Genomic DNA, 27,575 nt, shown 5'->3' with positions numbered 1-27,575 from the left:
GGTCAGACAGACCAATAGGGAGCCGGAATCCTGCAGGCCGCTGAAGCCGAAAAGTGACATCAGGCACTGGGCACACAGGTGGACCGGGAAGGCGGAGCTTGGAAGAGCAGGGAGGCGGAGCTGAAAGTTCCTTAACCCTGGGAGTGGAAGAAGCAGGTAAAGAAAGGGACCTATGGGGAAGGAAGAAAGAGTACTGTTTTCTTTCGGGAGGGAATGAGGTTCCTGAGCCTAATATTTTTTGGAAAGACCGAGCATATGTATTTATATATATAAATCTTTGACCTAAAAATAACGGCCATGTGGTGGTTGCAGCCCATTTTTAGCATCTCCCAAATCAATGTCACTCTGGTTATTATCCTCCTCACCCTTCCCTGTTCCGTTTGGAGTCTTTTTTTTTTTTTTTTTTGTTAAATCTATGAAGGAAGATCAATACGTGTCCAATAGCCCAGGGTTGCTAACTGTTCAACACGTGAGTAACGGTTGGTTCATAAGAGTCTCCCATTCGTCTGGTAATTGATCACTAGTAAAGGATTTGTTCTGGGGGTAAAATTCAAATAATTTAATCCGTGTTTCTATCATTAACTGCCACTTTCTGACTATGAGAAGCCAGATACTGACTGTTTAGGACATGCTCTTATTTTTTTCCATCCAATTCAGACTACTAAGTAACCTTTCCTGCCGGGACATAGCATATCTCCAAGGCGTGAATCACAAAGATTAAGGATATACCCCCAAACATCTTTAATCCCCTTTATTAATCTATTATAAATCTATCACCCTTGAATTCATTTTCAATCTAGTTTTCACTTGGAATGAGATTTGATACAGCGTTTTTGAATCCTTTGAATGTCTTGTCGGTGTTTTTTGCTCTTTGTGAGTTTCTGTGATTGTATACTACAGTGATTGGGGTGGGCAGGGAGAATGAGGGGGTGGGCAGAGAGCACACCCTAGTCCAAAGTAATGTTTGTCCTAAAAAAGAACTGTTGACGTGGGCTGCTTGTCCTCCATCCCGGCTTCTGTTTGCTGTTACAACACATCCTCCCCCATACTGGAGAACATTTAAGGACCCCCTGTCTAAAAAAGAACATATGCCCTCCAATGGCCTTTTTCTATATAGACATTACCCCCATTTTCAAGCTTCTTTTGTAAATTTTGCAACCATGATACTGTATGAAACGGGCTATTTTACTTTCTATGAATTTTTCAAGCTCTCATAGACTTTCATAGTCTCAGATAGTCACCTTTATGGGCATTTAATCCAACAAACAAAAGCCCTTCTAGCCTTTAAATCATTTTAGCTGCCTTTCTTTGGCTTTTCTTTTTCTTCTAATGCAGTGACCAGCACTGCATACTGGGCTCCACGAGGAGTTTCCTGAGGTTTTTGTTGAAACTGATGCTTTGTCTTTATTCTGGACAGCCAGAACTTTTGCTGGCATTTTGGACTTTACAAGAGCTGGCATCTCAAAGGAATAATGTACAGCAACTTCTAGATCCCTTTCTTTGGTGGTAACTGGCAGTTCAGAATTGTGTCCCCCTGTGTTAGCTGCCTTATACTGTCCATGTGGCAAGTCACCTGCCACTTTCCAGCCTACTCACATAGCTTTAGAAATATTCCAGAAGATGCTCCCTATTGACTTGACATTTCACTATGTGGAAAGCAGACTATAATGTGTACACCAAAAAATGTCTTAAAGTATTCCTTTTTCTTAATTGTTTATGAGATGTTAAATAACACTGATTCCCAGGGGATGCTGCTAACATCGTTCAATCCAGAGACGTGCTATTATTCCTACTCTTTGCTTTCTACATCTAAGCCAGTTTCTCATCCAAAGGAAAAAAAAAATCACTCTTGTCATCTGACAAAAACTTTTCAAGTAGTCTTTTTTTATGTTTATTTTTTTTAAGTTTATTTATTTTGAGAGAGAGAGAGTGATCAGGAGTGAGGTGGGGGCAGAGAGAGAGGGAGAGAGAATCCCAAGCAGGCTCCATGCTGTTAGCACAGAGCCCAGTGCAGAGCTCGAACTCATGAACCTATAGATTATTACCTGAGCTGAGATCACAAGTCAGACACTTAACTACTGAGCCACCCAGGCACCCCAGTGTTTATTTTTTGGGGGGGAGGGATAAAAGGGGGGCTTCTGTGCTGACAGCAGAGAGCCCAATGCGGGACTTGAACTCACAAACCGTGAGATCATGACCTAGGCTGAAGTCCAACCTTTAACCAACTGAGCCACCCACGTGGCCTTTTAAATAGTCTTTGTTAAGCACCCAGCCACCTCAACCCAAATAGTCTCTATTAAGATAGTTGAGATTGTTGGGCCCTTTCTCACCACCACCACCATCATTATCAAAATCTAAACCAACCACATCTATACAGCAGCCTCCTATTGGTCCTCCCTGCTTATACTCTTTCCCCCTTAGAGTCTCTTCCCCAGAGAGCATCCAGAGAGAGCCTTCTAAAATGTTAGTCACAACTGACAACAGCCAAAGTATGTAAAGAGCCCATGTGTCCATTGATTGATGAATGGATAAAGATGTGGTATATATACAATGGAGTATTACTCGGCGATCAAAAAGAATGATATCTTGCCATTTGCAACAATGTGGATGGAACTGGAGGGTATTATGCTAAGCAAAATAAGTCAGTCAAAGAAAGACAAATATATGATTTCACTCATATGTGGAATTTAAGAAAAAAAACAGATGAGCATAAGAGAAAGGAAGCAAAACTAAGATGAAAACAGAGAAGGAGAGAAACCATAAGAGACTCTTAAATACAGAGAACAAACTGAGGGTTGCTGATGGGGTGTTGGGTGGGAGGATGGGCTAAATGAACAATGGGCATTAAGAAGGGGGGATGAGCACTGCGTGTCATATGTAAATGATGAATCACTAAATTCTATTCCTGAAATCATCATTACACTATATGTTAACTCACTTGGATTTAAATTTAAAAAAATAATAAACATGTCTATTTCAGGGGAAGAAAAATAAAATAAAATAAAATGTCAGTCACCTTATGTTACTCCTCTGCTCAATACCTTGCAATGACTCCATCACACTTGGCATAAAATCCAAGCTCCTTAAAGACCCCTCCACTCTCTTTCTTGCTTAATCTGCTCCAACCGCACTTACTGGCAGTTTCCCTGTTCCTTGAATACTCCAAGCGTGTTCCTACCTCCAGGCCTTTGTATTAGCCATTTCCTCTGCTTGGAATTCTCTCACCACAAATATCTGGACGGCTTGCTCCCTCAGTGTCTTCACATTGGGGATGCCATCCCTGACCACTCATCTTAAATAGCGGTCCCCACCACTCTATTTTTCTTTAAAACCCTCTCGGGGCGCCTGGGTAGCTCAGTCGGTTAAGCGGCCGACTTCACTCCGGTCATGATCTCACAGTCCGTGAGTTCGAGCCCTGCGTTAGGCTCTGTGCTCAGAGCCTGGATCCTGCTTCAGATTCTGTGTCTCCTCTCTGTGCCCCTCCCCTGCTCATGCTCTGTCTCTCTCTGTCTCAAGAATAAATAAAAACATAAAAAAAAAAAAAAAAAAAAAAGACATGATCACCACCTGGCCTATTATGCACTTCTTTGTTGCCCATCTCCATCCCTAGAATGTAAGCTCCTCTGGGGCAGGGATTTTGTTTGTTTTGTTTTCTGCTGTTCTCACCTGGGATAGCACTTGGCACATAGTTGGTGCTTAATATTGACTAAGTAGGAAAATGAAAAGTATGAACTGTTCTTGTCCTTTGGCTCTATGTTGTTCATAAACATTTTGCTGTTGTTGGAAAACATGTTACGAACCATGTTTTCTAACACCTACTAGGATGCATCCACTTTAGCAAAGACTACAAGCTTGCCGCTACTCTTGGTTGAAGAACAGTCTCCCTTCCTATCTTGGAAAGACTGTCCTCTTCAAACTCTTTTGCAGCTTCCAGGCCAGTCTTCTCATACTTTAATATACATGTGGATCACATAGAGATCACGTTAAAAGCCCAGATTCTGATTCAGCGTGTCTGGGCTAAAGCCTACGATTCTGCATTTCTTTTTGGGTTGTTTTTTTTTATGTTTATTTATTTTTGAGAGACGGAGAGAGACAGAGAATGAGCAGAGGAGGAACAGAGAGAGAGACACACACAGAATCTGAAGGAGGCTCCAGGCTCCGAGATGTCAGCACAGAGCCCGACACGGGGCTCGAACCCATGAACCGCGAGATCATGACCTAAGCCCAAGTCAGTTGCTTAACCGATTGAGCCACCCAGGCGCCCCTACAATTCTGCATTTCTGATAAGCCCCCCTGTGACACTGATGCTGCTTATCTGTGGACCTCCCTTCATAGATCTGTTTCAAGCACCTTATGGCCTTTGACCCTTGAGTTTATCTCAAGGATTTGATTATTTTTTAATGTATTTTTTAAAGTAATCTCTACACCCAATGTGGGGCTCAAAGTCACAGCACCGAGGCCAAGAGTCCCACGCTCTACAGACTGAGCCAGCCAGGTACCCCAGGTTTGATTATTTTGAAAGTATGAATAGAAGACTCTCAATGTAATCTGCCTGCAAGGTTTAAACCTTTCCCTCCTTAACTGCATCTTCATTCAAAGGAGAGTAAAACAACTCAGTCGGGGGCAAAGTAGAGTTAAGGGAATGATCCATGTGTGGGTTGCAGGTGGATTCAAAAGAGGTGGGTGTATCCCAATCCTTAGAGAAAGTTCTGTGAAGAGATAAGCCCTGAGTAGAGACACCATAGGAAAAAGAAAGAGAGGGAGAGAGGGGGGAGAGAGACTTGAAGAATAGTAAAAAGGAGCCTGATTGGGGAAGACAAAAATCGAGGAAAAAGCCTTTGGACTGAGTTACCAGGAGATCACTGGCAGACTTAAACCTCTGCAAAGGAGTGGAGTGGACCCTGTGATGAGAAGAAGGGTTAAGACAGGAGAGCAAGGAGCAGCCCTCACAATGCACCACAGAATGTTCTGTTGAGTTACCAAAGGGATGGTGAGGTCAACCTGGGATCTAAAGGCAACAGAGCTTTCTCGATATCTAAACAACCTCTAGAAAGAGCAAAATGAGAGAAATCAGTTATATTAGAGAAGGCAAAGCGATAAGCAAAAAGACTGAAGGAACAAGAGGTTGTTGGAGTAAAGGGAGTTGGAGTGGTCACAGGGGAGCCTGGGTGGCTCAGTCAGTTAAGTGTTCGACTCGGTTTCGGCTCAGGCCATGATCTCACAGTTTGTGAGTTTGAGCCCTGCATCAGACTCTGTGCTAACAGTGTGGAGCCTGCTTGGGATTCTATCTCCCTCTCTCTCTGCTCCTCCCCCGCTTGCACTCTGTCTCTCTCCATCTCTCAAAAATGAATAAATATTTAAAATTTTTTAAAAAAATAGATGGGTTTTGGGGCGCCTGGGTGGCGCAGTCGGTTAAGCGTCCGACTTCAGCCAGGTCACGATCTCGCGGTCCGTGGGTTCGAGCCCCGCGTCGGGCTCTGGGCTGATGGCTCAGAGCCTGGAGCCTGTTTCCGATTCTGTGTCTCCCTCTCTCTCTGCCCCTCCCCCGTTCATGCTCTGTCTCTCTCTGTCCCAAAAATAAATAAACGTTGAAAAAAAAAAAATTTAAAAAAAAAAAAATAGATGGGTTTTGTCAGACTGAAGAAAACATAGGAAAATTAAGGAAATTTTGTTAGGTGGTAGAATTATATATCTTTGTATTTCCAGAATTTTTCTTTTTTGCTATTTTGAAATATATGTCAGATATTTAACCTGGGGTAGGTAAACTTTTTCTATAAAGGGCCAGACTGTAAATATTTTCCACTTTCCCAGCCATACGGGCTCTGTTGAAACTGCTCAACTCTGCCCTGTAGCATGAAAGCAGCCACAAACAATATGAAAATAAACTAGTGTAGCTGTGTTCCCACAAAACTTTATTTTTGGATGCAGAAATGTGGATGTTATGTAATTTTCACATCATAAAATATTAGTTTTTCAGTTTTTTCAACTATTTAAAGATGTAAAGACTAAAGAATAATAATAATGATATAATAATAATTTAAAAAATAAGGGCATCTGGGTGGCTCAGTCAGTTAGGCGTCCGACTTTGGCTCAGGTCGTGATCTCACAGTTTGTGAGTTTGAGCCCCATGTCAGGCTCTGTGCTGACAGCTCAGAGCTTGGAGCCAGGTTCAGATTCTGTGTGTGTGTCTCTCTCTCCCCTCCGCCACTCACACTCTGTCTCTCTCTCTCTCAAAAGTAAATAAACATTTAAAAATTTTTTAAATATAATAATAATAATAATAATAATAATAATAATAATAAATAATGTAGAAACCATTCCTAGCTCACAGGCCATACCAAAAAAAGCATGACAGATTCGGTTCATGTGTGGTTTGCCAACCCCTGCAATAAAGAATAAATAATAGGGGCACCTGGGTGGCTCAGTCAGTTAAGTGTCTGACTTCGGCTCAGGTCATGATCTCACAGTTTGTGAGTTCGAGCCCCACGTTGGGCTCTGTGCTGACAGCTCAGAGCCTGGAGCCTGCTTGGGATTCTGTGTCTCCCTCTCTCTCTGCCCCTCCCCTGCTCACTTTCTGTGACTCTTTGTCTCTCAACAATAAATAAACATTAAAAAAAATTTTTTTAGATAAAATAAACATAAAAAAGGAATAAAGAACACATAAGAACAAGGTTAAGAAACAAAAAATTTACAGTAAACCTGAAGTCCCCTTTTTGTTCCTCCTTGGTCCTGTTCCCCTCCCCTTCTCCGTGGAAACCACAATCCTGAGTTATGTGTTCAGCTTTCTATGCATGTTGCAAACTTTTACTTTACATATGAATGTCCATCATCATGTTTTTCACATTTTGAAACTTTATAAATAGCACCACACTACACATAAACTTCAGCCACTGGCTTTTTTCATTCAGTATTCTGTTGATAAATGGAGCTTTAGTTGATTCATAGTAGCTCTAATATTGTGTTCCACTCTGTGAATATTCCTCAATTGTTGTCTCTAATTTTTGTTTAATTTTGAACGGTGTTCAGTTAACATTCCCCTTCCTCCTCACTTTAGGATACAACCACTGTGCAGGGTTTTGTATTGTCCTCTTGTCTTTCTTTATACTTTTCCACCTATGTTCATAACCTTAAATGATGTATTCTTTATAGTAATGACATTGTATTGTACCTATTCTGTTTCTTGCTGCTTTAAAGAAAAAAAAGATTTTTAACGTTTATTCATTTTTGAGAGAGAGACAGAGCATGAGTGGGGGAGGGGCAGAGAGTGAGGGAGACACAGAATTGGAAGCAGGCTTCAGGCTCTGAGCCGTCAGCACAGAGCCTGATGTGGGGCTTGAACTCACGGACCGTGAGACCATGACCTGAGCTGAAGTCAGACGCTTAACTGACTGAGCCACCCAGGAGCCCCTGTGCTTGCTGCTTTTAGACAACACTGGGGTTTTGAGATTTAGCTTTAGTTCACATTGATGAGTGTAGTTTGCTCATTTTCACTGCTGTACAGTATTCCATTTTATAAACAGCACAGGTTCAGGGAGACTGGGTGGCTCAGTCCGTTGAACATCCGACTTCGGCTCAGGTCATGATCTCATGGTTCATGAGTTCGAGCCCCGCGTCAGGCTCTGTGCTGACAGCTTGGAGCCTGGAGCCTGCTTCAGATTCTGTGTCTCTGTCTCTGTCTCTCTCAAAAATAAATAAACATTTAAAAAAATTTAGAAATAGCACAGTTTATCTGCGTGACTACTGATCAGCACTCAGTTGTTTCACATTTTGTGCTAGTGTGAACTCTGCCGCTATGAACACTCTCATCCATGTCTCCTGGATAAGTGCACAGGGGGAAGGGTTTCTCTAGGACTTCAATGTAGGAGTGCAATTGCTGGTCTGTGTGCATGTGTTCAACTTTGCAAAATAGTGTTCAGTTGTGTTTCTTTTTAAAAATGTTTATTTTTGCCCTGCAAGCAGAGGCAGGGGGCAGAGGGAGAGAAGGACAGAGCATCTGAAGTAGGCTCTACACTAACAGTAGTGAGCCCAAAGTAGGGCTCAAACCCAGGAACTGTGAAATCATGACTTGAGCTGAAGTTGGACACTCAACCAACTGAGCCACCCATGCACCCCTCAATCATGTTTCAGAGTGGTTGTACTACTTTATTCTTCTACCTGCATGGGGTGAGAGTTCCATTTTCATCGCCTACAACATGGTTTCAACAGTAAATAAAAATTGAGGAGAGAAAGCTGGTTCAAAGCCAGATCCTTCAAAGTTGGGTTGAACGGGAAGCAGAAAAATAGAAATCTTAGCGTCTGTTCAGTCACATCCAAGTCTCTCTTCTTTCCTTCCTTTTTCTCGCCACTCTCTTATGTGAGTGCTCTGTACTGAAAGCAAATGTTTTGTTGTTCAAAATTATGGGGATATCTTGGGGCACCTGGGTGGCTCAGTCGGTTAAGCGGCCGACTTCGGCTCAGGTCACGATCTCGCAGTCCATGAGTTCGAGCCCCGCGTCGGGCTCTGTGCTGACAGATCAGAGCCCAGAGCCTGTTTCAGATTCTGTGTCTCCCTCTCTCTGACCCTCCCCTGTTCATGCTCTGTCTCTCCCTCTCTCAAAAATAAATAAAACGTTAAAAAAAAATTTTTTTTAATTATGGGGATATCTTGAAGAGAAAATCGTGGAGATGGGAGGTATTGGGCTTGTAATCAATAACAGGAGTGGACCACCTTTGTTTGAACTATTAGGAATCCTAGAAAAAAAATCTCCTACGATTCTGTCAAGCAGGTCCTTCCTTTTTTCCTTCCCTTCTTTCCTCTTTCCTATCTTCCTTTCTTAAACTTGCACATGATACCAATTCAAGACATCCAAATAGGTATGTAATAGGTTGAATGGTGGCCTCCCAAAAGACATGTCCGCATCCAAATCTCTGAAACCTATGAATGTTACCGTATTTGGAAAAGGGGGTCTTTGTGGAAATAATAACGTTAAGAATTTTGAAACGAGATTGTCCTGTTTTACTTGGTTGGGTCCTAAACCCAATGACAAATGTCCTTACAAGAGAGAAGACACAGACAGAAGAGGAGGAGGTGGTGCGACTATGGCAGCAGAGATTGGAGTGATGCAGTCACGAGTCGAGGAATGCCTGGAGCTACCAGAACCCAGAAGGGGCAAGAAAGGATTCCTCCTGAAATCCTCAAAGGGAGCACGGCCCCGCCAGCACTTTGATTGTGCTCTCCCAGCCTTCAGAACAGTGAGAGTACAAACTTGTGTTGTTTTATGTCACCAAATGGCAATGTGATGCAATAGTCCTAGGAAATTAACCCAGGATGTAAAGAAAAAGTTGGTCTCCCTCTCATCTTTGCCCCAGAGCCACCCATATATCCTTCAGCGGCAACCACTGTTGCCAGTTCCTTCTGTGCCCCCCTTCTAGAGATATTCTTACAGAGCCCCTTAGTAGGGGCAGGGACATTCAAGATCACTTTACAAGTGAGGAGTCTGAAGTTCAGAAGAAGAAATTGCTCAAGGACCTGGTGAAGAGGAACAGGAACTCACATTTCCTGTCTCTTGGTTTGATCCTCCTTTGATGTAAAAGAAGTTATCTAGGAGCAGATTTTGATGTAAGGATAGGGAGAGAGAAGAGGAGGATATTGGGCGAAGGAAGGGTAGGTAATGTCATCGAGATGAAAAGGAGCGTAAAAACTGCTATTATTTACCCTCAGGTTGACCACCGTTCAATGTCGCGCTCCAGCAGATCATCGCCAGACTCTGTAGACAGAAATTAATCCTTCCATCCAACTAGCTTTTCCTTAGCATGTACTATATTCCAGGCACCAAACTATATTAAAAGCTGTGAAATACAGCTCCTGCCCTTAACAAATGTATAATCTAGTACGAGAGTCGGGCTCATAAGTAAAGCAGTGTGATAAGTAATAAAGGTAAGAAGTGTGCACTGGGGCGCCTGGGTGGCGCAGTCGGTTAAGCGTCCGACTTCAGCCAGGTCACGATCTCGCCGTCCGTGAGTTCGAGCCCCGCGTCAGGCTCTGGGCTGATGGCTCAGAGCCTGGAGCCTGTTTCCAATTCTGTGTCTCCCTCTCTCTCTGCCCCTCCCCCGTTCATGCTCTGTCTCTCTCTGTTCCAAAAATAAATAAACGTTGAAAAAAAAAATTAAAAAAAAAAAAAAGAAGTGTGCACTATATCCAAAAACAAAAAAAAAACCCAAAAAAAACAGAGTGAAGTGTGGTCCTCTCTGTTTAGGAAGCTGGGAAAAGTCTAGAAGGATGAGTAGGAGTTCTGCAGGCAGAGAGGGCAGGAAAAGCATCCTAGGCAGAAGGATGACACATTTATGGAATTGTGGTCTACAAGAGAAGTTGCATTTGAAAAACCACATAGGAGACGCTGTCAGTGCCTCACCCACATCCCTCGACCTCTATGTATGCTCTCTTTGCCCAAAGGCTCTTCTTCCAACTCCCCAAAACTGGAAAGAAAAAAAAAACAAAAAACAGTGCACAAACTCCCAGTGCAAACTATTAGTGCCTAGGAGTTAACTCCTCCCGGGAGCAGCCCTCAACCAACAACTCTCAGGAGTTGGTGTGTAAATTCACCAGCTCCTTCACCCCTCAGATGGGATAATTCTGAGGCATGTGTTGCCCAGTTTCTTAACAGGATTAAGCTCCACTTATTCACTGTGGTAGTTAGCTTCATAGCTCATCCTTTATGGGCTACATTCCTCCCCTGTATCACTTTCCACCTCTTCTCCACTGGTGTTTCCATCACCTCCCAAATAAACTACTGGCTCTCAAGTCCTTGTCTTAGAGATTGCTCCTAGGAGAGTCCAAACTAAAATAAAATCTAAGTAGCACTACATGGGAACCGCAAAGAGTGCACAGAATGGGGTGCAGTGATGGAGCAGGGAACCATCATGGTGGACTTCTAATGCCATGTGAGAGTTGTGGAACCTTTTCCTGTAGACAAGTGGACATTCACTGAAAGTTTAAGTAGGGGCATAGCATGACCAGATTTGCATTGCAGAAAGACCACGTGTTCAACCACTAAATGGCTTTCACTACACTTAGAATAAAACCCAAACTCCTAACCATGCCCGAAAAGGTACGGCTGGCCCGGCACCTGCCTGCTCCCCCATCCTCTGAAAACTGTTTGATTTGGCAATTGTAGAGTTATTATGGACCCAAATGGCTCAGCTGGGCAGAGCCAGGTGAAGAGTTACAGTAGGGGCGCCTGGGTGGCTCAGTCGGTTGAGCGTCTGACTTCAGCTCAGGTCACGATCTCGCGGTCCGGGAGTTCGAGCCCCGCGTCGGGCTCTGGGCTGATGGCTCGGAGCCTGGAGCCTGCTTCCGATTCTGTGTCTCCCTCTCTGTCTCTGCCCCTCCCCCGTTCATGCTCTGTCTCTCTCTGTCTCAAAAATAAATAAACGTAAAAAAAAAATTTTTTTTTTTAAAGAGTTACAGTAGACTGGATTATTGTCCTCAGTTCTTTCCTCCATCTTTCTACGTGACCTTGCATGCATGAGGGTGGATGGAGTATATAGTTCCTTGCCAGACTTCTTCCGGCCAATGGAATGTGGGCAAAAATGCCAATGTACCTGACGAGGCATCATATATTTTTGTTCACTCCGCTGCACTCCTACCATTCACCATCGTAGCATACTCTGGGAGCTGCTGGTCCCAGGTGGAGAAGAGACGTGTGTAGCAGACAGAAACCCCGCCTGGAGCCCGGAACTAAACCCAGCCGACATGCAGCCTGAAGCATGAGTGAGAAAAATAGGTGCTCGTGGTTGTAAACCACTGGATTTTGCCTCATTGGTGTGGTAGTAACTGATTACGACAGAAGTGAAGTGGGCCATGAGAAAAGTGAGCCAGGGGTACTCTTTCGAGAAATTTAGCTGCGGGGGCGCCTGGGTGGCTCAGTCAGTTGAGCGTCTGACTTCGGCTCGGGTCATGATCTCACAGTCCGTGAGTTCGAGCCCCGCGTCGGGCTCTGTGCTGACGGCTCAGAGCCTGGAGCCTGCTTCGGATTCTGTGTCTCCCTCTCTCTCTGCCCCTCCCCTGCTCGCATTTTGTCTCTCTCTCTCCGAAAAATAAACAAAAAAAATAAATAAATAAAGACGTTTTGTTGTGAAAGGAATGAGAGCCTAGTGTCCTCCTCCTTGTTGTTGTGGTTCCCTTTCGGTTCTTTAGCCGCCCACGATAGAAGCCCCTTTCCCATGTATGGAGAATTTTCCAGTCTACGAAACCTTGTGGCAAGCACAGCCCACCTCCCAGGACCGTGTAGCCCAAAACGCCCGCTCCTCACTTTCCCATCTTTCCTTGTGGACGAAGTCATGCACTTGTGTCATAGGCTCTGCTAGTAAAATCTGCCCAGCCTCGGCTTCAAACGAGGAGGAGTTTGTGAGGCGGAGAAACACTGGCAGGAAAGAATCGTTCTCTGGGTAGGCAGTGCCAGTTGTCACAGCCACGCTCAGCCAATGGCAGCGGCACCCGGGGTTGGTGCCCCAAGGTCTGTCGGTGGGACTTGAGCGTCAAATGCTCCTCGGTGGCACTAGCAGCGTCTGTAGTAGTCTGGCCCTGTGGTAAGATGTTGGCAACCCCCCCCCGCCGGACAGAGCTCTGAATGTGGGGCGGTGGGCTGACGGCATTCATGGCCTCAGTTCTTCGCCTCTCCCTGCATCTATGTTGTCTTGTCAGACCTTCCCATTCTGAGGCCGGGCTCACACCCTGGGACTTGCTTTGGTCAGTGCTCGCTCTCTGTCCTAGCCTGTCTGGGCAGCTGGAACAGCACACGGCAGCCTGGGGGGCTGACAACACGGCAGAAATTTACTTCTCACAGCTCCGGAGGCTGGAAGTCCAAGATCGGGTGCCAGCGTAGGTTGGGTCTGGTTTTAAAGGCCGTCTTCCGGGTTGCAGCCTGCTGACTTCTTGCCGTGCCCTTATGTGGTGAATGAAGCGAGAATCTCCCTGGGACTTCTTTTCTAAAGGCACTCATTTTGGGGGTGTCTGGGTGGCTCGGTCTGTTAGGCAGCGAACTCTTGGTTGCGGCTCAAGTCATGATCTCACGGTTGGGGAGATGGAACCCCACATGGGGCTCTGCGCTGACAGGGTGGAGTCTACTTGGGATTCTCTCTCTGCCTCTCTCTCTCTCTCTCTCTCTGCCCCTCACCTGCTCTCAGCTCTCGTGCTCTCTCTTTCTCTCTCAAAATAAATAAATAACCTTAAAATTTTTTTTAATTAAAAAAATAATAAAGGCACTAATTTCTTCATCTCTTCACGAGGGCTCCACCTTCATAATCTAATCACTCTCCAAGGCCCCACTTTCTAATATCATCACCTTAGACATTAGGTCTTCAACCGGCGAATTTTGGGGGCGTATAAACATTCATTCTGTAGCACTCGCACTGGTGTCCTCACCATCGCCATTAGAATATGTCTAGGCTAGGCTGTTGAATGATGAGAGATGCGCGACATTAGGCCTAGTCTCCCTGAGTCATCCCAGCTGAGTCCATTCTAGATCAGCCAGCAACCAGTTGAGCCTCAGAATATGAATGAGCTCAGCCAAAATCAGCACAACTGTCTCGCCAGCCAACAGTTGACCCCCAGACACTTCAGTGAATTCACCTGAGCCCAGCTCAGCTCAGCCCCAGATAAACTGAGCCCCATGGACTTATGAACGAAGTACTGTTCATTGTTACGTGCCACCGGGGTTTTGTAGTTGTGTGTGTGGTGTTATTGTAGCGATAGATAACTGACAGTTCTCTAGCCCTCTCCACAATCTATGAGCTATGCCTTTTTCTGCTTAAATCAGGCAAATGATCGGTATCTTTTGCCCTCTCCGACTAACACAGAGAAAGACTGAATGTAAATTAGAAACACAGGATCAAGGGAGAGATCAAGGTGGGAGAGATTTTAGCATGCTCTCAGACAGAGGATTGGAGGCAGTTGTATTTGTTAGGATGTAAGTGTGCCTGCAAAATAACAGTGCTTTATTTTTTTTTTTAATGTTTTTTTTTTTTTTTTTTTTAATTTTTGAGAGAAGGAGCGTGAGCAGGGGGTGGGAAGAGAGAGAGGGAGACAGAGGATCCAAAGTGGGCTCTGTGCTGACAGCTGAGAGCCAGATGCAGGGCTCGAACTCATGAACCATGAGATCATGACCTGAGCTGAAATCGAATGCTCAAACGAATGAACCACCCAGGCGTCCCCAAAATAACAGTGCTTTAAAGATGATAAAAGTTGGGGTGCTGGGTGGCTCAGTCAGTCGGGCATCAGACTTTGGCCCAGGTCATGATCTCATGGTTCGTGGGTTCGAGCCCCACATCAGGCTCCGTGCTGACAGCTCAAAGCCTGGAGCCTGCTTCGGATTCTGTATCTCTCTCTCCCTCTCTTCCTCCCCTGCTTGCACTCTGTCTCTCTCGCTTTCAAAAATAAATAAACATTAAGAAAAATTTAAAGATGACAAAGGTTTATAGTTTTTCTCTCTCCTGTAAAAGCCTAAGCTAGTGTGGGTATCTCTGCTCCGTGAAATCTTCAGAGACCTAGGCTCCTTCTGTCTATGCTCTACTATGCCCTTGCCCGGCGAGTCCAAAATGACTCCCAACCACATCAATGTTCCAACCACTGGGAAGAAGGAAAGGGAGAACAGGACTTTCTCCTTACTATCTGGTGCGCTTTTTTTTTTTTTTTTTTTTTTTTTTTTTTTGAGAGAGAGAGAGAGAGAGAGAGAGAGAGCATGCCCGTGTGAGCAGCTAAGGGGCAGAGGAAGAGAGAGGGAGAGAATCTTAAGGGAGCTTCATGGCCAGCACAACCCCTGCAACGCTTGATCTCACAACCATGAGATCGTGACCTGCGCTGAAATCAAGAGTCAGACGCTCAACCGACTGAGCCACCCACGTGCCCCACTCTCTGGTACTTAGGTTCATTTTGTCCCCTTTCAACTCCTTCTTAGGAATTGGTCACATGACCACATTCAGCTGCAAGGAAAGTTGGGGAAAAGCAAACCTTATCCTGGCCAACCGTGTATATACCTAAACATTCTGCTTCTGTGAAAGAAGGGGCAAACAGGTAGCCCTGGTTCCTTCTATGTCAGAGGAGAAAAAGAGTAATTAACGCAGCGAGATATGTATGGCAGACTTTATCAGCCACTTCCTTGCTTCTCCTTGTTAAGGGGACTCTGGGGGGTGGGGCAGCTGTATTCTGGGCATAAATCACAATATGACTAAACCAGTTATGGCAATTCTACTCAGCTTTGCCAGGAACTGGCTTCCCCAGCCTCTCTTGAAACTATGGGTAGCCACGTGAACCAGTTCTGACCGACAAGCCATGAGAGGAAGGCTGCTGAGGGGTTCTGGAAAGTGCTTTCCTTCCTATGAAAGAGACGGACATGGGGGAGAGCTTACTGGCACACTCCTGCTCGGGATATTGGTGCAAGGCACTGTGGCCGTCGGCTTACGACCACAAAAGAAAGGCCAAGAGAATTACGGATGCCATCCTACAGCCCGACACCTTTCTGAGGATTTGAATGACCTTGAGAGGACTGCAGGGTCTCAACACCACCCATCACCTACACGGCCACCTCTGTATTTTCTTTCTTAACAAAGAGTAATACCTTTATCATATAAGAAACTCATACAAATTGGAAAAAGATAACTAACATCTTAATACACAAATGTATTAGGTAAAGGACATAAATAACTCGTAAGAAGTAATAAAAGTAGTTAACAAATATTTTTAAAATATTCAACCTAAAGAGTCATCAATAAGATGCACAAATCAGGGGTGCCTGGTTGGCTCAGTCGGTTCAGCGTCCGACTTCGGCTCAGGTCATGATCTCTCAGTCCGTGAGTTCGAGCCCCGCGTCAGGCTCTGTGCTGACAGCTCAGAGCCTGGAGCCTGTTTCAGATTCCGTGTCTCCCTCTCTCTCTGACCCTCCCCTGTTCATGCTCTGTCTCTCTCTGTCTCAAAAATAAATAAACGTTAGGGGCGCCTGGGTGGCGCAGTCAGTTAAGCGTCTGACTTCAGCCAGGTCACGATCTCGCGGTCTGGGAGTTCGAGCCCCGCGTCAGGCTCTGGGCTGATGGCTCAGAGCCTGGAGCCTGTTTCCGATTCTGTGTCTCCCTCTCTCTCTGCCCCTCCCCCGTTCATGCTCTGTCTCTCTCTGTCCCAAAAATAAATAAACGTTGAAAAAATAAATAAATAAATAAATAAATAAATAAATAAACGTTAAAAAAAATTTAAAAAAAAAAGATGCACAAATCAGAACATGAATTTTCACTTACTGTATAGATTGAGTAGAAAGAATACATCTAAAAAATTAGTGTTTTTTTAAGTTTATTTCTTTTGAAAGAGGGAGCGAGAGAGAATCCCAAGCAGGCTCTGCACTGTCAGCGCAGAGACCAACGTGGGGCCTGAGGTTACAAACTGTGAAATCATGACCCAAGCCGAAATCAAGTCAGACGTTTAACCGACAGAGCACCCAGGCGCATCCCCCCAAAGTAATTTTTAAACAGTACTAAAGGATGGCGTGCCTGGCTGACTCAGTCGGAAGAGCACGCAACTCTTGATCTTGGGGTCGTGAGTTCAAGCCCCACCGTGGGTGTAGAGATTACTTAAAAAAAATAAAACATTTAAAGAAAAAAGAAAAGAGGAAGATGTAGGGATGGTGTCGGCCACATTTCCCTCTTTTATCAAGAAAAGCAGGGGTTCCTTGCTGGCATCCCACTCCTGATGTTGGCTCCAGATAGGCACGGTTCGTGAGTTCCAGCCCCGAGTTAGGCTCTGCACTGACACCACAGAGCCTGCTTGGGATTCTCTCTCTCCTTCTCTCTGCCCCTGCCCAGCTCGTGCTCTCTCTCTCCATAAATAAATAAACTTAAATAAATAAATAAATTAATTAATTAATTAAATAAATAAATAAAATAAACTTTAAAAAAGGGAAGGAAATGAGTATTGAGAACAAAGCTTATGGCGTCTGCTACAACACAGTTTAATGAGTAGTAGTTTTGCATGCATAATAAATAGTTACCCCTTGGCATAAAGCAAAAACAATGGTGGCAAAAATACTTACACAGTGGAATGCTTACTAGTTTCCAGGCACTGTTCTGAGTGTTTTAAATATATTAACACATATATTAACTCATTTAATCTTCACAACGACTTGGAGGTAAATGCTATTGTTATCTTTGTTTTATGTATTTTTTATTGTACTTCATATACTCACAGTTAGACTTAACCATAATCCTTGGGGCATGACATATTCCTCATTGGTCCATTCATGGCTCTTTTATTTACTTTTTAAGTATTAGTTATTTTTAGTAATGTAATAGGTACCTTCAAATCCTCCACCCAAAATACAATTAGGATCTTGTCAGTAATTCATACCTTATTGTCTGGTCTGCTCAAGCCATTTCACTTCCTCCCCTGGTCTGAGGTGACCACCATCTAGAATCCTAAATTCATCATTCCTCTGCTTTCCTTATATAGTTTCCTCGTAGAGGTTTGTAAGGTGTTGTTTTTTTTTTATCATTTATTTATTTTTTAAAGACAGAGACAGAGCACAAGCAGGGGAGGAGCAGAGAGAGAGAGGGAGACACAGAATCCAAAGCAGGCTCCAGGCTCTGAGCTGTCAGCACAGAGCCCAAAGCAGGGCTTGAATCCATGAACTGGGAGATCATGACCTGAGCTGAAGCCAGACGCTTAACCGACTCAGCCACTCAGGCGCCCCTGTAGGGGTCTTTTTAAGATTTTTAAAAAAGTAATCCAGGGGCACCTGGGTGGCTCAGTCGGTTAAGCATCCAACTTCGGCTCAGGTCATGATCTCAAGGTTCCTGGGTTCAAGCCCCACGTCAGGCTCTGTGCTGACTGCTTGCTCAGAGCCTGGAGGCTGCTTCAGATTCTGTGTCTCCTCTCTCTACCCCTCCCCTGCTTGTGCTCTGTTCCACTCTGTCTCTCAAAAAATAAATAAATGTCGGGGCGCCTGGGTGGCGCAGTCGGTTAAGCGTCCGACTTCAGCCAGGTCACGATCTCGCGGTCCGTGGGTTCGAGCCCCGCGTCGGGCTCTGGGCTGATGGCTCAGAGCCTGGAGCCTGTTTCCGATTCTGTGTCTCCCTCTCTCTCTGCCCCTCCCCCGTTCATGCTCTGTCTCTCTCTGTCCCAAAAATAAATAAACGTTGAAAAAAAAAATTAAAAAAAAATAAATAAATAAATGTTGGGGTGCCTGGGTGGCTCAGTCGGTAAGCGTCCGACTTCAGCTCAGGTCATGACCTCACGGTTCATGAGTTCAAGCCCCACATCGGCCATTCATGCTCTGTCTCTCTCTGTCTTAAAAAATAAATAAAACATTAAAAAATTAAATAAATAAATAAATAAATAAATAATTGTAAAAAAAAAAAAAAAGATTTTTTGAAAAGTAATCTCAACACCCAATATGGAACTCGAATTTACAACCCTGATACCAAGAGTCTCATGCTCCACTGACTGAACCCAGGCACCCCAACAGTCTTATAGTTTTATTGCACCTATACATATAGTCATAAAATGTGTGTATGATATATATCTATAGTTGTGTTTTTTTTTTTTTAACATTTATTTGTTTTTGAGAGACAAAGCATGAGCAGGGGAGGGGCAGAGAGGAAGGAAGACACAGAATCCGAAGCAGGCTCCAGGCTCTGAGCTGTCAGCACAGAGCCCGACACGGGGCTCGAACTCACAGACCTCGAAATCATGACCTGAGCTGAAGTCAGACGCTTAACCAAATAAGCCACCTAGGCGCCCCTAAATATTTTTTCAGCATTTAAAATATCAATATTCGAGGCACCAGGCTGGCTCAGTTGATGCAGCATGTGACCCTTGATCTTAGGGTCGTGAGTTGAAGCCCCACGTTGGGCATGGAGCCTACTTTAAAAAAAAAAATGTCAATATTTAAAGATGGAATCAGAATCACTTCTAGTGGTGTACTTGTTGAAATAATGTCTCATTTTCAGAACATTTCACAAATAAACAAAAAAGACTGTTGGGATCACTTTTTTTTTTTTTTTTAAGTAGGCTTCAGGCTCAGCACAGAGCCCAGTCCAGGATTGAATTTACGACTCTGAGATAAAGACCGGAATGCTTAACTGACTGAGTCACTCAGGCACCTCATCGCACTATTACCAACTACTTTTCATGGTAACATTTGTAGCTCTTGGTTTAGACGATGACAGAATTACCTGGCTGTCCTTCCACAATGCTGGCTTAACCATTTTGGGGGCTACAAAGATACTATATTAAAGAAAGCTACCCCAGGGCGCCTGGGTGGCCCAGTCGGTTAAGCGGCCGACTTCGGCTCGGGTCATGATCTCGCGGTCCGTGGGTTCGAGCCCCGCGTCGGGCTCTGTGCTGACAGCTCAGAGCCTGGAGCCTGTTTCAGATTCTGTGTCTCCCTCTCTCTGACCCTCCCCCGTTCATGCTCTGTCTCTCTCTGTCTCAAAAATAAATAAACGTTAAAAAAAAAAAAATTAAAGAAAGCTACCCCGACAACATAAAGGGAGCCAATGGGATATACTTAATGATCTGATTTATTAGACTTAATAAAATAATTATATTTTCATAAACCCATTTTTATTAAAATTGTGTGTATGTGTAGCACTAACTAATGTTGAAAGGCTTATAGTAAACACAGCAGTCCTCCGCCCCCCCACTCCTAGTCATAGTTCCCACAGGCATTCACCTTCATTCTTCTACTTCCCCTCCTACTGACCTCATTATCTCTAAACTATACGCTTGTATTGATACTTCTTGCTTAATCATTTTTAGACAGTATCTATTGGCTTCCCACCCTGATAGATGAGGACTTCTTACCCCTGCACACATATCCACTGTCTTCCTCCCCACTCCCTGTAGCATCATTCATGACTGTATCAAGACTATAACTGGGACGCCTGGGTGGCTCCGTTGGTTAAGTGGCCGGTTTCGGCTCAGGTCATGATCTGGTAGTTTGTGAGTTGGGGCCCCCCATGAGGCTCTGTGCTGACAGCTCAGAGCCTAGAGCCTGCTTCGGATTCTGTGTCTCCTTCCCTCTCTGCTCCTCCCCAACTCATACTCTCTCTCCCTCTCTCTCCCTCTCTCAAAAATAATAAATAAGCATTAAAAAAAAAAAAAAGACTGTAACTTCACAAGTGGTATCAGTCACAGTAGTCCAGAGAAGAACATGATGGGGATTGGACTATGGTGGTGGCAATGGAGGTGGGAAAAACAATGACTGATTCAAGTGATATGTGGGAGGGAGAGGAGATGGAACTTAGTATTTGGGGATGTAGGATAGGAGAGAGAGGGAAGGTACAAGAGTCGCCTCATTAACATAACAAAGGACACCTCTATCATTCTCTACACTTAGGAAGTTCCAAGGGTTTGGGGAGCTGTGAGCCAGAACCAGGGATGAAGACCAAATATATATTTCTTTTTTTTTTTTAATTTTTTTTAATGTTTATTTATTTTTGAGACAGAGAGAGACAGAGCATGAGCAGGGGAGGGGCAGAGAGAGAGGGAGACACAGAATCTGAAACAGGCTCCAGGCTCCGAGCCGTCAGCACAGAGCCCGACGCGGGGCTCGAACTCACGAACTGTGAGATCATGACCCGAGCCGAAGTCGGACGCTTAACCGACTGAGCCACCCAGGCGCCCCCCAAATATATATTTCTTATAATAAATCACAATATCACACTCAGCTATTACCTCTCCAAATATGCTACCCTATTCTTCTGTCTCCTCCCTTCCTCTCCTTCCACCTCCTCTTTCCTCCCTCTTCCTCCTCCTCCTCCTCTTTCTTCTCTTCCTCATTCCACTCTTTCTTCTTTCTCTCTCCATCTTTCTTTCTCCCTCCCTCTCTCCCTCTCTCGTCAGACCATCTTATTATATTCTTCATGTCTCTTAACTTCTCATCCATATTTTCCATCTTACCGCCTCTCTGTGCTACGATCTGGATAATTTCCTTTGACCTGTCTTCTGGTTAACTAATCATCACTTTCTCTGTGTCCAATCTGCTACCAAATACACCCACCAAAATTTTAATTTCAGGTCTTGAGGTTTTCCTCTCTAGAAATTCTATTTGTTTCTCATTCAGGTCTGCTAGGTTATTTTCTATGGATTCCTGTTTTTATATATACTTTCAATATTGCCTTTTATTTACATAAATGTGTAATCAAAGGGAATTCTGATACAAGCTATAACATAGATGAGCTTTGAGTAAATTACACTAAGTAAAATAAGCCAGAAACAAAAAGATAGATACTGTATCATTCCACTTTACTACTCTGAATATATATCATCCAAGTATATTATGTATTATATCCAGAATAGTAAAATTCATAGGGAAAAAAAGTAGATGGGGCGCCTGGCTGGCTCAGTTGGGAGAGCATGCAACTCTTAATCTCAGAGTCATGAGTTCAAGTCCCACATTGGGCATACAGCCTACTGAAAAAAAAAAAAAAATTGTAGAATGATGCTCATCAGAGGTTGTGGGGGAGGGGAAATAGTTGTTTAATGGGCATCGAGTTTCAGTTTTGTAGGATGAAAAAGTTCTAGAGAATGGCTGCATAACAATGTGAATATAGTTAACATTGAACTGTACGCTTTAAAAATGGTTAAGATGGTGAGGCACTTGGCAGGTTCTGTTGGAAGAGCATGCAACTCTTGGTCATGAGTTTGGGCCCCACATTGGGTGTGGAGATTACTAAAATAAATAAACTTTAAAAAATGATTAAGGTGGCATATTTTATGTGTACTTTACACGTTAAAAATACAATATAAATAAAATAAAAATTTAAGAAAATAAAAATTTTAATACAAAAAATGTAGTAACTGTGCTCGCTTCAGCAGCACATATACCAAAAAATGTAGTAACTATAATTGTTTCATAAGTTGATATTTTTCGCAGTTCTGTTTCTGCTGTTATTTCTGCTGGTTCTCACTTGCAGTGCCTTGTTCCTTGCATGCTGGGTTCTTTTTTACTGTATGGTACCCATCGTCTATGCAGTGATTAACTGCTGGAGATTCTTTGAGGACCAACACAAAGATGCATTCCTCCAGAGAAGATGTGAATTTGCTGCTACCAGGAACTTAAGAGAATTCCAGTTCAGGACTACTTTATTTTATTTATTTTTTAATGTTTATTTATTTTTGAGAGAGAGACACATACACACAGAGTGCAAGCAGGGGAGGGGCAGAGAGAGAGGGAGACACAGAATCTGAAGCAGGTTCCAGGCTCTGAGCTGTCAGCACAGAGCCCGATGTGGGGCTCTAACCCACGAACTGCAAGATCATGACCTGAGCTGAAGTCCGACACTTAACTGACTGAGCCACCCAAGCGCCCCTCAGGACTGCTTTAAACTAGACTCCTGGTAAATGAAAACCTTTTTTAGAATACTTCATAAAATTTGGGCTACAAATCCACAAAAAGATTAGCTATGGTTACAATGTCTCAAGGGGAGTTTTCTCCCCTTTTGTGCAGTGTAGTACTAAGTTGTCTTCCTTGGAGCTCTTGAGAGAAAGATGTGGGGTCAGGTTTACTTCTGATTCACATTTAATCATAGCCCTCTGGGGAAGGGGCATGACAAATACAAGGAAGGCTTTCTGATAGACTCCCCACCTTGGTGGATCCTGAGCTTTGATTTCATTCACCCTTAGCCTACAGCACATAATGTAATTCACATTTGCTCAGACTGGTAAATACCCTCAGAGCAAAATCGACTTCCATGCTTTCTTACCTCTCCCATAGACTGTCTTCCCACCTCCTACTTTGTCAGCTCTTCTGTGCTTTTAAGAATATTTTTTTTTTCAACGTTTATTTATTTTTGGGACAGAGAGAGACAGAGCATGAACGGGGGAGGGGCAGAGAGAGAGGGAGACACAGAATCGGAAACAGGCTCCAGGATCTGAGCCATCAGCCCAGAGCCCGACGCGGGGCTCGAACTCACGGACCGCGAGATCGTGACCTGGCTGAAGTCGGTCGCTTAACCGACTGCGCCACCCAGGCGCCCCTAAGAATATTTTAAAACTATGGTGCCTAGCATTTTTTAGTTGCTTTAAGCAGCAAGTTGGCCCCGATAACCTAACCAATCAGAGATCCCTCTATCTTTATTTCCTTTTCACTGATTTCTGCTCTTCTGTTTATTTTCTTCCTCCTATTTTTTTGTTGTTCTTATTATTGGGGTTTTTTTCCCCCTTAAGTTTTTTAGTTGAACACCCAGCTCATTATTGCTTTTTCTTTTCTATTGTTAGGCAATCCTCTCCTGAAGGCTCCAAATTTCCCTTAAAGTATACCTTTCTTGTGTATTCTTTTCTTTTCTTTTCTTTTTTAAATATGAACTTTATTGTCAAATTGGTTTCCATACAACACCCAATGCTCATCCCAACAGGTGCCCTCCTCAGTGCCCATCACCCGCCCTCTCGTCCCTCCCACTTTCTTTGTATTCTTTCAGTTTTGATACGTAGTGCAGGAGTGATTGGGGAAAGCCAGTTGGTGTCCACCTGTTTTCGTCAACGCCTCACGCCAGCGGCGATATTGTACTGATTTTCTCCTGAGACACCTTCACTCAAGGTCTGGCAATTTTCCCTACCAGGGTGCAGCAGTGCTGGGAGAAGAGAAGAGCATAATTTAAACTACCTTCTCTACCCAGTGTTTCCTACTACTGGCTACCTGTGAAAATCACCAGGAAGTCTGAAAAATACCGATTTCTGAGTAGCACCCGCAGGATGTTCTAACTGGTCCGGGGTGAAGACTGGGCCTGGGTACTTCATTGATTCTAATGTAAAGCCAGGGCTGAGAACCACTTCTCTAATCACCTGCTCCTTACGACCCGCCCCAGACTGCATCCTCCCTCCTCCCCACTCACACTCCCAAGCGATTTTATTTTTTTTTTTTCTTTCCAAAATTTTATTTAAATTCTAGTTAGTTGGGGCCCCTGGGTGGCTCAGTCCATGAAGTGTCCGACTTCGGCTCAGGTCATAATCCCCCGGTTTGTGGATTCAAGCTCCACATCGGGCTCTCTACTGTCAGCATGGAGCCTGCTTTGGACCCTCTGTCTCCCTCTCTCTCTCTGCCCCTCTCCTATTCGCACTCATGTGCGCGCGCTCTCTCTCTCTCTCAAAAATAAACATTTAAAAAATTTAAAAATAAATAAATAAATAAATAAATAAATAAATAAATAAAATTCTAGTGGTTAACATATGGTGCAATATTGGTTTCAGGACTAGAATTCAGTGATTCCTCACTTACATACAACACCCAGTGCTCATCACAAGTGCCCTCCTTAATACCAATCACTCATTCAATCCGTCCCTCACCCACCTCCCTCCATCAACCCTCAGCTTGTTCTCTATGGTTAAGAGTCTCTTATGGAGGGCCCCTGGGTGGCTCAGTCGGTTGAATATCCAACTCTTTTTTAAAAAAAATTTTTTTTTTCAACGTTTATTTATTTTTGGGACAGAGAGAGACAGAGCATGAACGGGGGAGGGGCAGAGAGAGAGGGAGACACAGAATCGGAAACAGGCTCCAGGCTCTGAGCCATCAGCCCAGAGCCTGATGCGGGGCTCGAACTCACGGACCGCGAGATCGTGACCTGGCTGAAGTCGGACGCTTAACCGACTGCGCCACCCAGGCGCCCCTGAATATCCAACTCTTGATTTCCGTTCAGGTCATGATCTCACAGTTCATGGGTTGGAGCCCCACATCTGGCCCTGCGCTGACAGTGTGAAGCCTGCTTGGGATTCTCTCTCTCTGCCCCTCCATCGCTTGTGTGCACACACGCACTCCCTCTCTCTCTCAAAATAAATAAAAACTTAAAAAAAAAAAAAAAGCCTCTTATGATTTGTTTCCTTCACTTTCCCCCCTCCCATATGTTCATCTGTTTTGTTTCCGAAATTCCACATGAGTGAAATCATACGGTATTTGTCTTTTTCTGACTTATTTCGCTTAGCATAATACAATCTGGCTCCACCCACATCACCACAAATGGCAAGATTGCCTTCCTTTTGATGGCTGAGTGATATTCCATGGTATCAATACCACATCTTCTTTCCATTCATCGGTCGATGGACATTTGGGCTCCTTCCCTAGTTTGGCTACTGTTGATACTGCTGCTGTATCATTGGGGTGCATGTACCCCTTTGATTCGGTATTTTTATAAACTTGGGGTAAATACCTAGTAGTGCAATTGCTGGGTTGTAGGGCTATTTTTAACTTTTCGAGGAACCTCCATACTGTTCTCCACAGTGGCTGCCCCGGTTTGCATTCCCAGAAACTGTGCAAGAGGGTTCCCCTTTCTCCACACCCTGACCAACATCTGTTGTTTCTTGTGTTGTTAACTTTAGCCAGTCCAACAGGTGTGAGGTGGTATCTCATCATGATTTCGATTTGTATTTCCCTGATGATGAGTGCTGTCGAGCACCTCTTCATGTCTGTTAGCCATCTGGATGTTTTCTTTGGGAAAATGTCTACTCCTATCTTCTGCCCATTTCTCAACTGGATTATTCATTTTTGGGGTGCTGAGCTTGATAATTTCTTTACAGATTCTGGGCACTGAGCCTTTATCAGATATGTCATTCGCAAGCAATTTTAAAGCCTTCTGTCTTCCCAAAGCTGTTATTTCCTTGTTTCCATATTTCTCTCTATTGTTTTTCCAGGGTGCATTTGGGGCAGGAGGCAGAAACTGTGACCATTTATCACATTGGCAGGAACCAGAATTCTCCTGTATCTTGTTCGTCTTCACAGGAAGTCTCAGCATGAGACAGCAGCACTGGTTTGGGATGACTGCCAAAATGGGCACCGTGTTATCAGGGGTCTTTACCATCGTGGCCACCAACATGTACCTCATCTTCGAACACAGATACATAAGGAACAACAAGTGCACTGATAATCACCTACTGAACAAGAGTGCAAGTGTCCTGCTAAGCCAGTTCATCATCTGCTGGGCTTTCAATATGGTCTTCTTCCTGTCTTTCATTACCCTCATCATCAGCTGCTTCCTCCTGTACTCAGTATATGCTCAAATACACAGGGGCTTGGTGACCTACATCATCTGGATCCTTTTCTATGAAGCCGTAAACATTATAGTACAAATCTTTACCAACAATGACTCTGTCATTGAAGAGGTCAGAGTCATGCGCTGGTTTGGCCTGATGTCCCGTATTTTCATGCACTGCTTCTGGATATTCTATGTCATCTCCTATGCCCACATAATCTATAAAAGTCAAAGCCCAGGGAATATAATTTCCTACAACAGACGTATTTCGACAGGCAATGGAGAGTTCCTACGACGGAAATCAAAGATCATCAACTTTACCCGACACTATCATGGATGATGTTTGCCCTTCTCTCCACTGATGGTGATTCTAGTTCCATCTCTTTCACTTTTGCCGATCTGTTCAGAATAGAGGCCCTACTGCCATCTTTTTGGGAGGAGTGGAGAGAAATGTAATTATAATCCCAATGGGGACCACCTCCTCAATCCATAAGGACATTTAGTGAAAGGCCATTGTTATTTGCCAAGCACTTCTTGGGTTCCTCCTTCGTTTTCTGGTCAGTGCCACCTTAGAGGTCAAAATAAAGAGGGTATGGAAATGAAATGAAGCTGAGTTGCAGTCTGGCAATCCTTTCACCTTGTTATATACCTTCATCAGCCTTCGACCCACAGCTCTCTAATTCAACCCTGGGACACGGGCATATCTGTATTTATACCTCAGGTAGCTGTAGTGTAAGGGAGACTGGTGGTGTCTTGGCGTAGCTTTGTGCCATGGTCTTTCCCCCTCTGTCCTCTGTGCTATATTCCAGATAAATAAAAGAATAAAAGTAGAGAAAACCATTTTCCATTTTCTGTCTTGAGTACCCCCCTCCCCGAGATTTGTCAAAGAGTGCAAAATGCACTCGGTTAGCCAAAAGGTATTTGCTAAACTTTTCTGTGTCCATCACTATGCTGGACTTAGTAGAAGGATACAAAAAAAGTACAAGATACAAGGCCTGACCTTGAGGATTTTGCAGTTTAGTGAGAGAAACAAAACCACCGCTTATGGCTTAATAAGCTTAATCGCTTTCTTGAGGTATAGTTGACAGATAATAACTGCACGTGTCTAAAGAACATAATTTGATAAGTTTTGACCTAAGTATATCCCAGTGACATCATCACAACTGAATTCCTAAACATATCACCCCCAAAAGTTTCCTCTTAACCCCTGCTCCCTCCCCTTCCTGCAGCACCCCCTACCATCACAAGGCACGGATTTGCCATCATTATCTATTAGGTTTGCATTTTCTAGAATTTTACATATATAGAATCATACAGTATGCACTGTTTTTTTGTCTTGCTTCTTTCACTCAGCCTAATTCATCCACATTGTTATGTGTATCAAGAGTTCATTCTTTAAGATTCATCCACGTTATGTGTGTTGAAAGTTCATTATCACTGAGTAGTATGCCATGGCATGAATATACCACAGTTTTTTAATCCATTTGCCCTTTGAAGGACATCTAGTGATTTGCAGTTTGGGGCAATTACAAATAGGAGCACTATAAACATTTGTGGATAAGACTTTGTATAGACCTATGATTTCATTTGTCGTG

At 44.0% G+C, this 27,575-nt stretch overlaps 2 protein-coding genes across 2 annotated transcripts in view; both read left to right on the top strand.

The window, feature by feature from the left end:
• Positions 1 to 71: 71 nt before the first annotated feature.
• TMEM217 (transmembrane protein 217) lies at positions 72 to 26,820 on the top strand. The gene is made up of 2 exons (XM_045498035.1): positions 72 to 156; positions 25,643 to 26,820. The coding sequence occupies exon 2, from the start codon at positions 25,742 to 25,744 to the stop codon at positions 26,318 to 26,320; it is 579 nt and encodes a 192-aa protein (XP_045353991.1). The 5' UTR covers positions 72 to 156; positions 25,643 to 25,741; the 3' UTR covers positions 26,321 to 26,820.
• Positions 80 to 27,575, top strand: part of LOC123608309 — a 43,823-nt gene continuing 16,327 nt past the window's right edge. Inside the window, exon 1 of the mRNA XM_045498036.1 lies at positions 80 to 156. The gene's annotated coding sequence lies outside the window, so the exon portion shown is untranslated. The remainder of the gene's footprint in view (positions 157 to 27,575) is intronic.

This window comes from Leopardus geoffroyi, chromosome B2, assembly GCF_018350155.1.
Source record: "Leopardus geoffroyi isolate Oge1 chromosome B2, O.geoffroyi_Oge1_pat1.0, whole genome shotgun sequence".
NCBI classification, from domain to species: domain Eukaryota; kingdom Metazoa; phylum Chordata; class Mammalia; order Carnivora; family Felidae; genus Leopardus; species Leopardus geoffroyi.
This window is presented reverse-complemented; position numbering and strand designations above follow the sequence as displayed.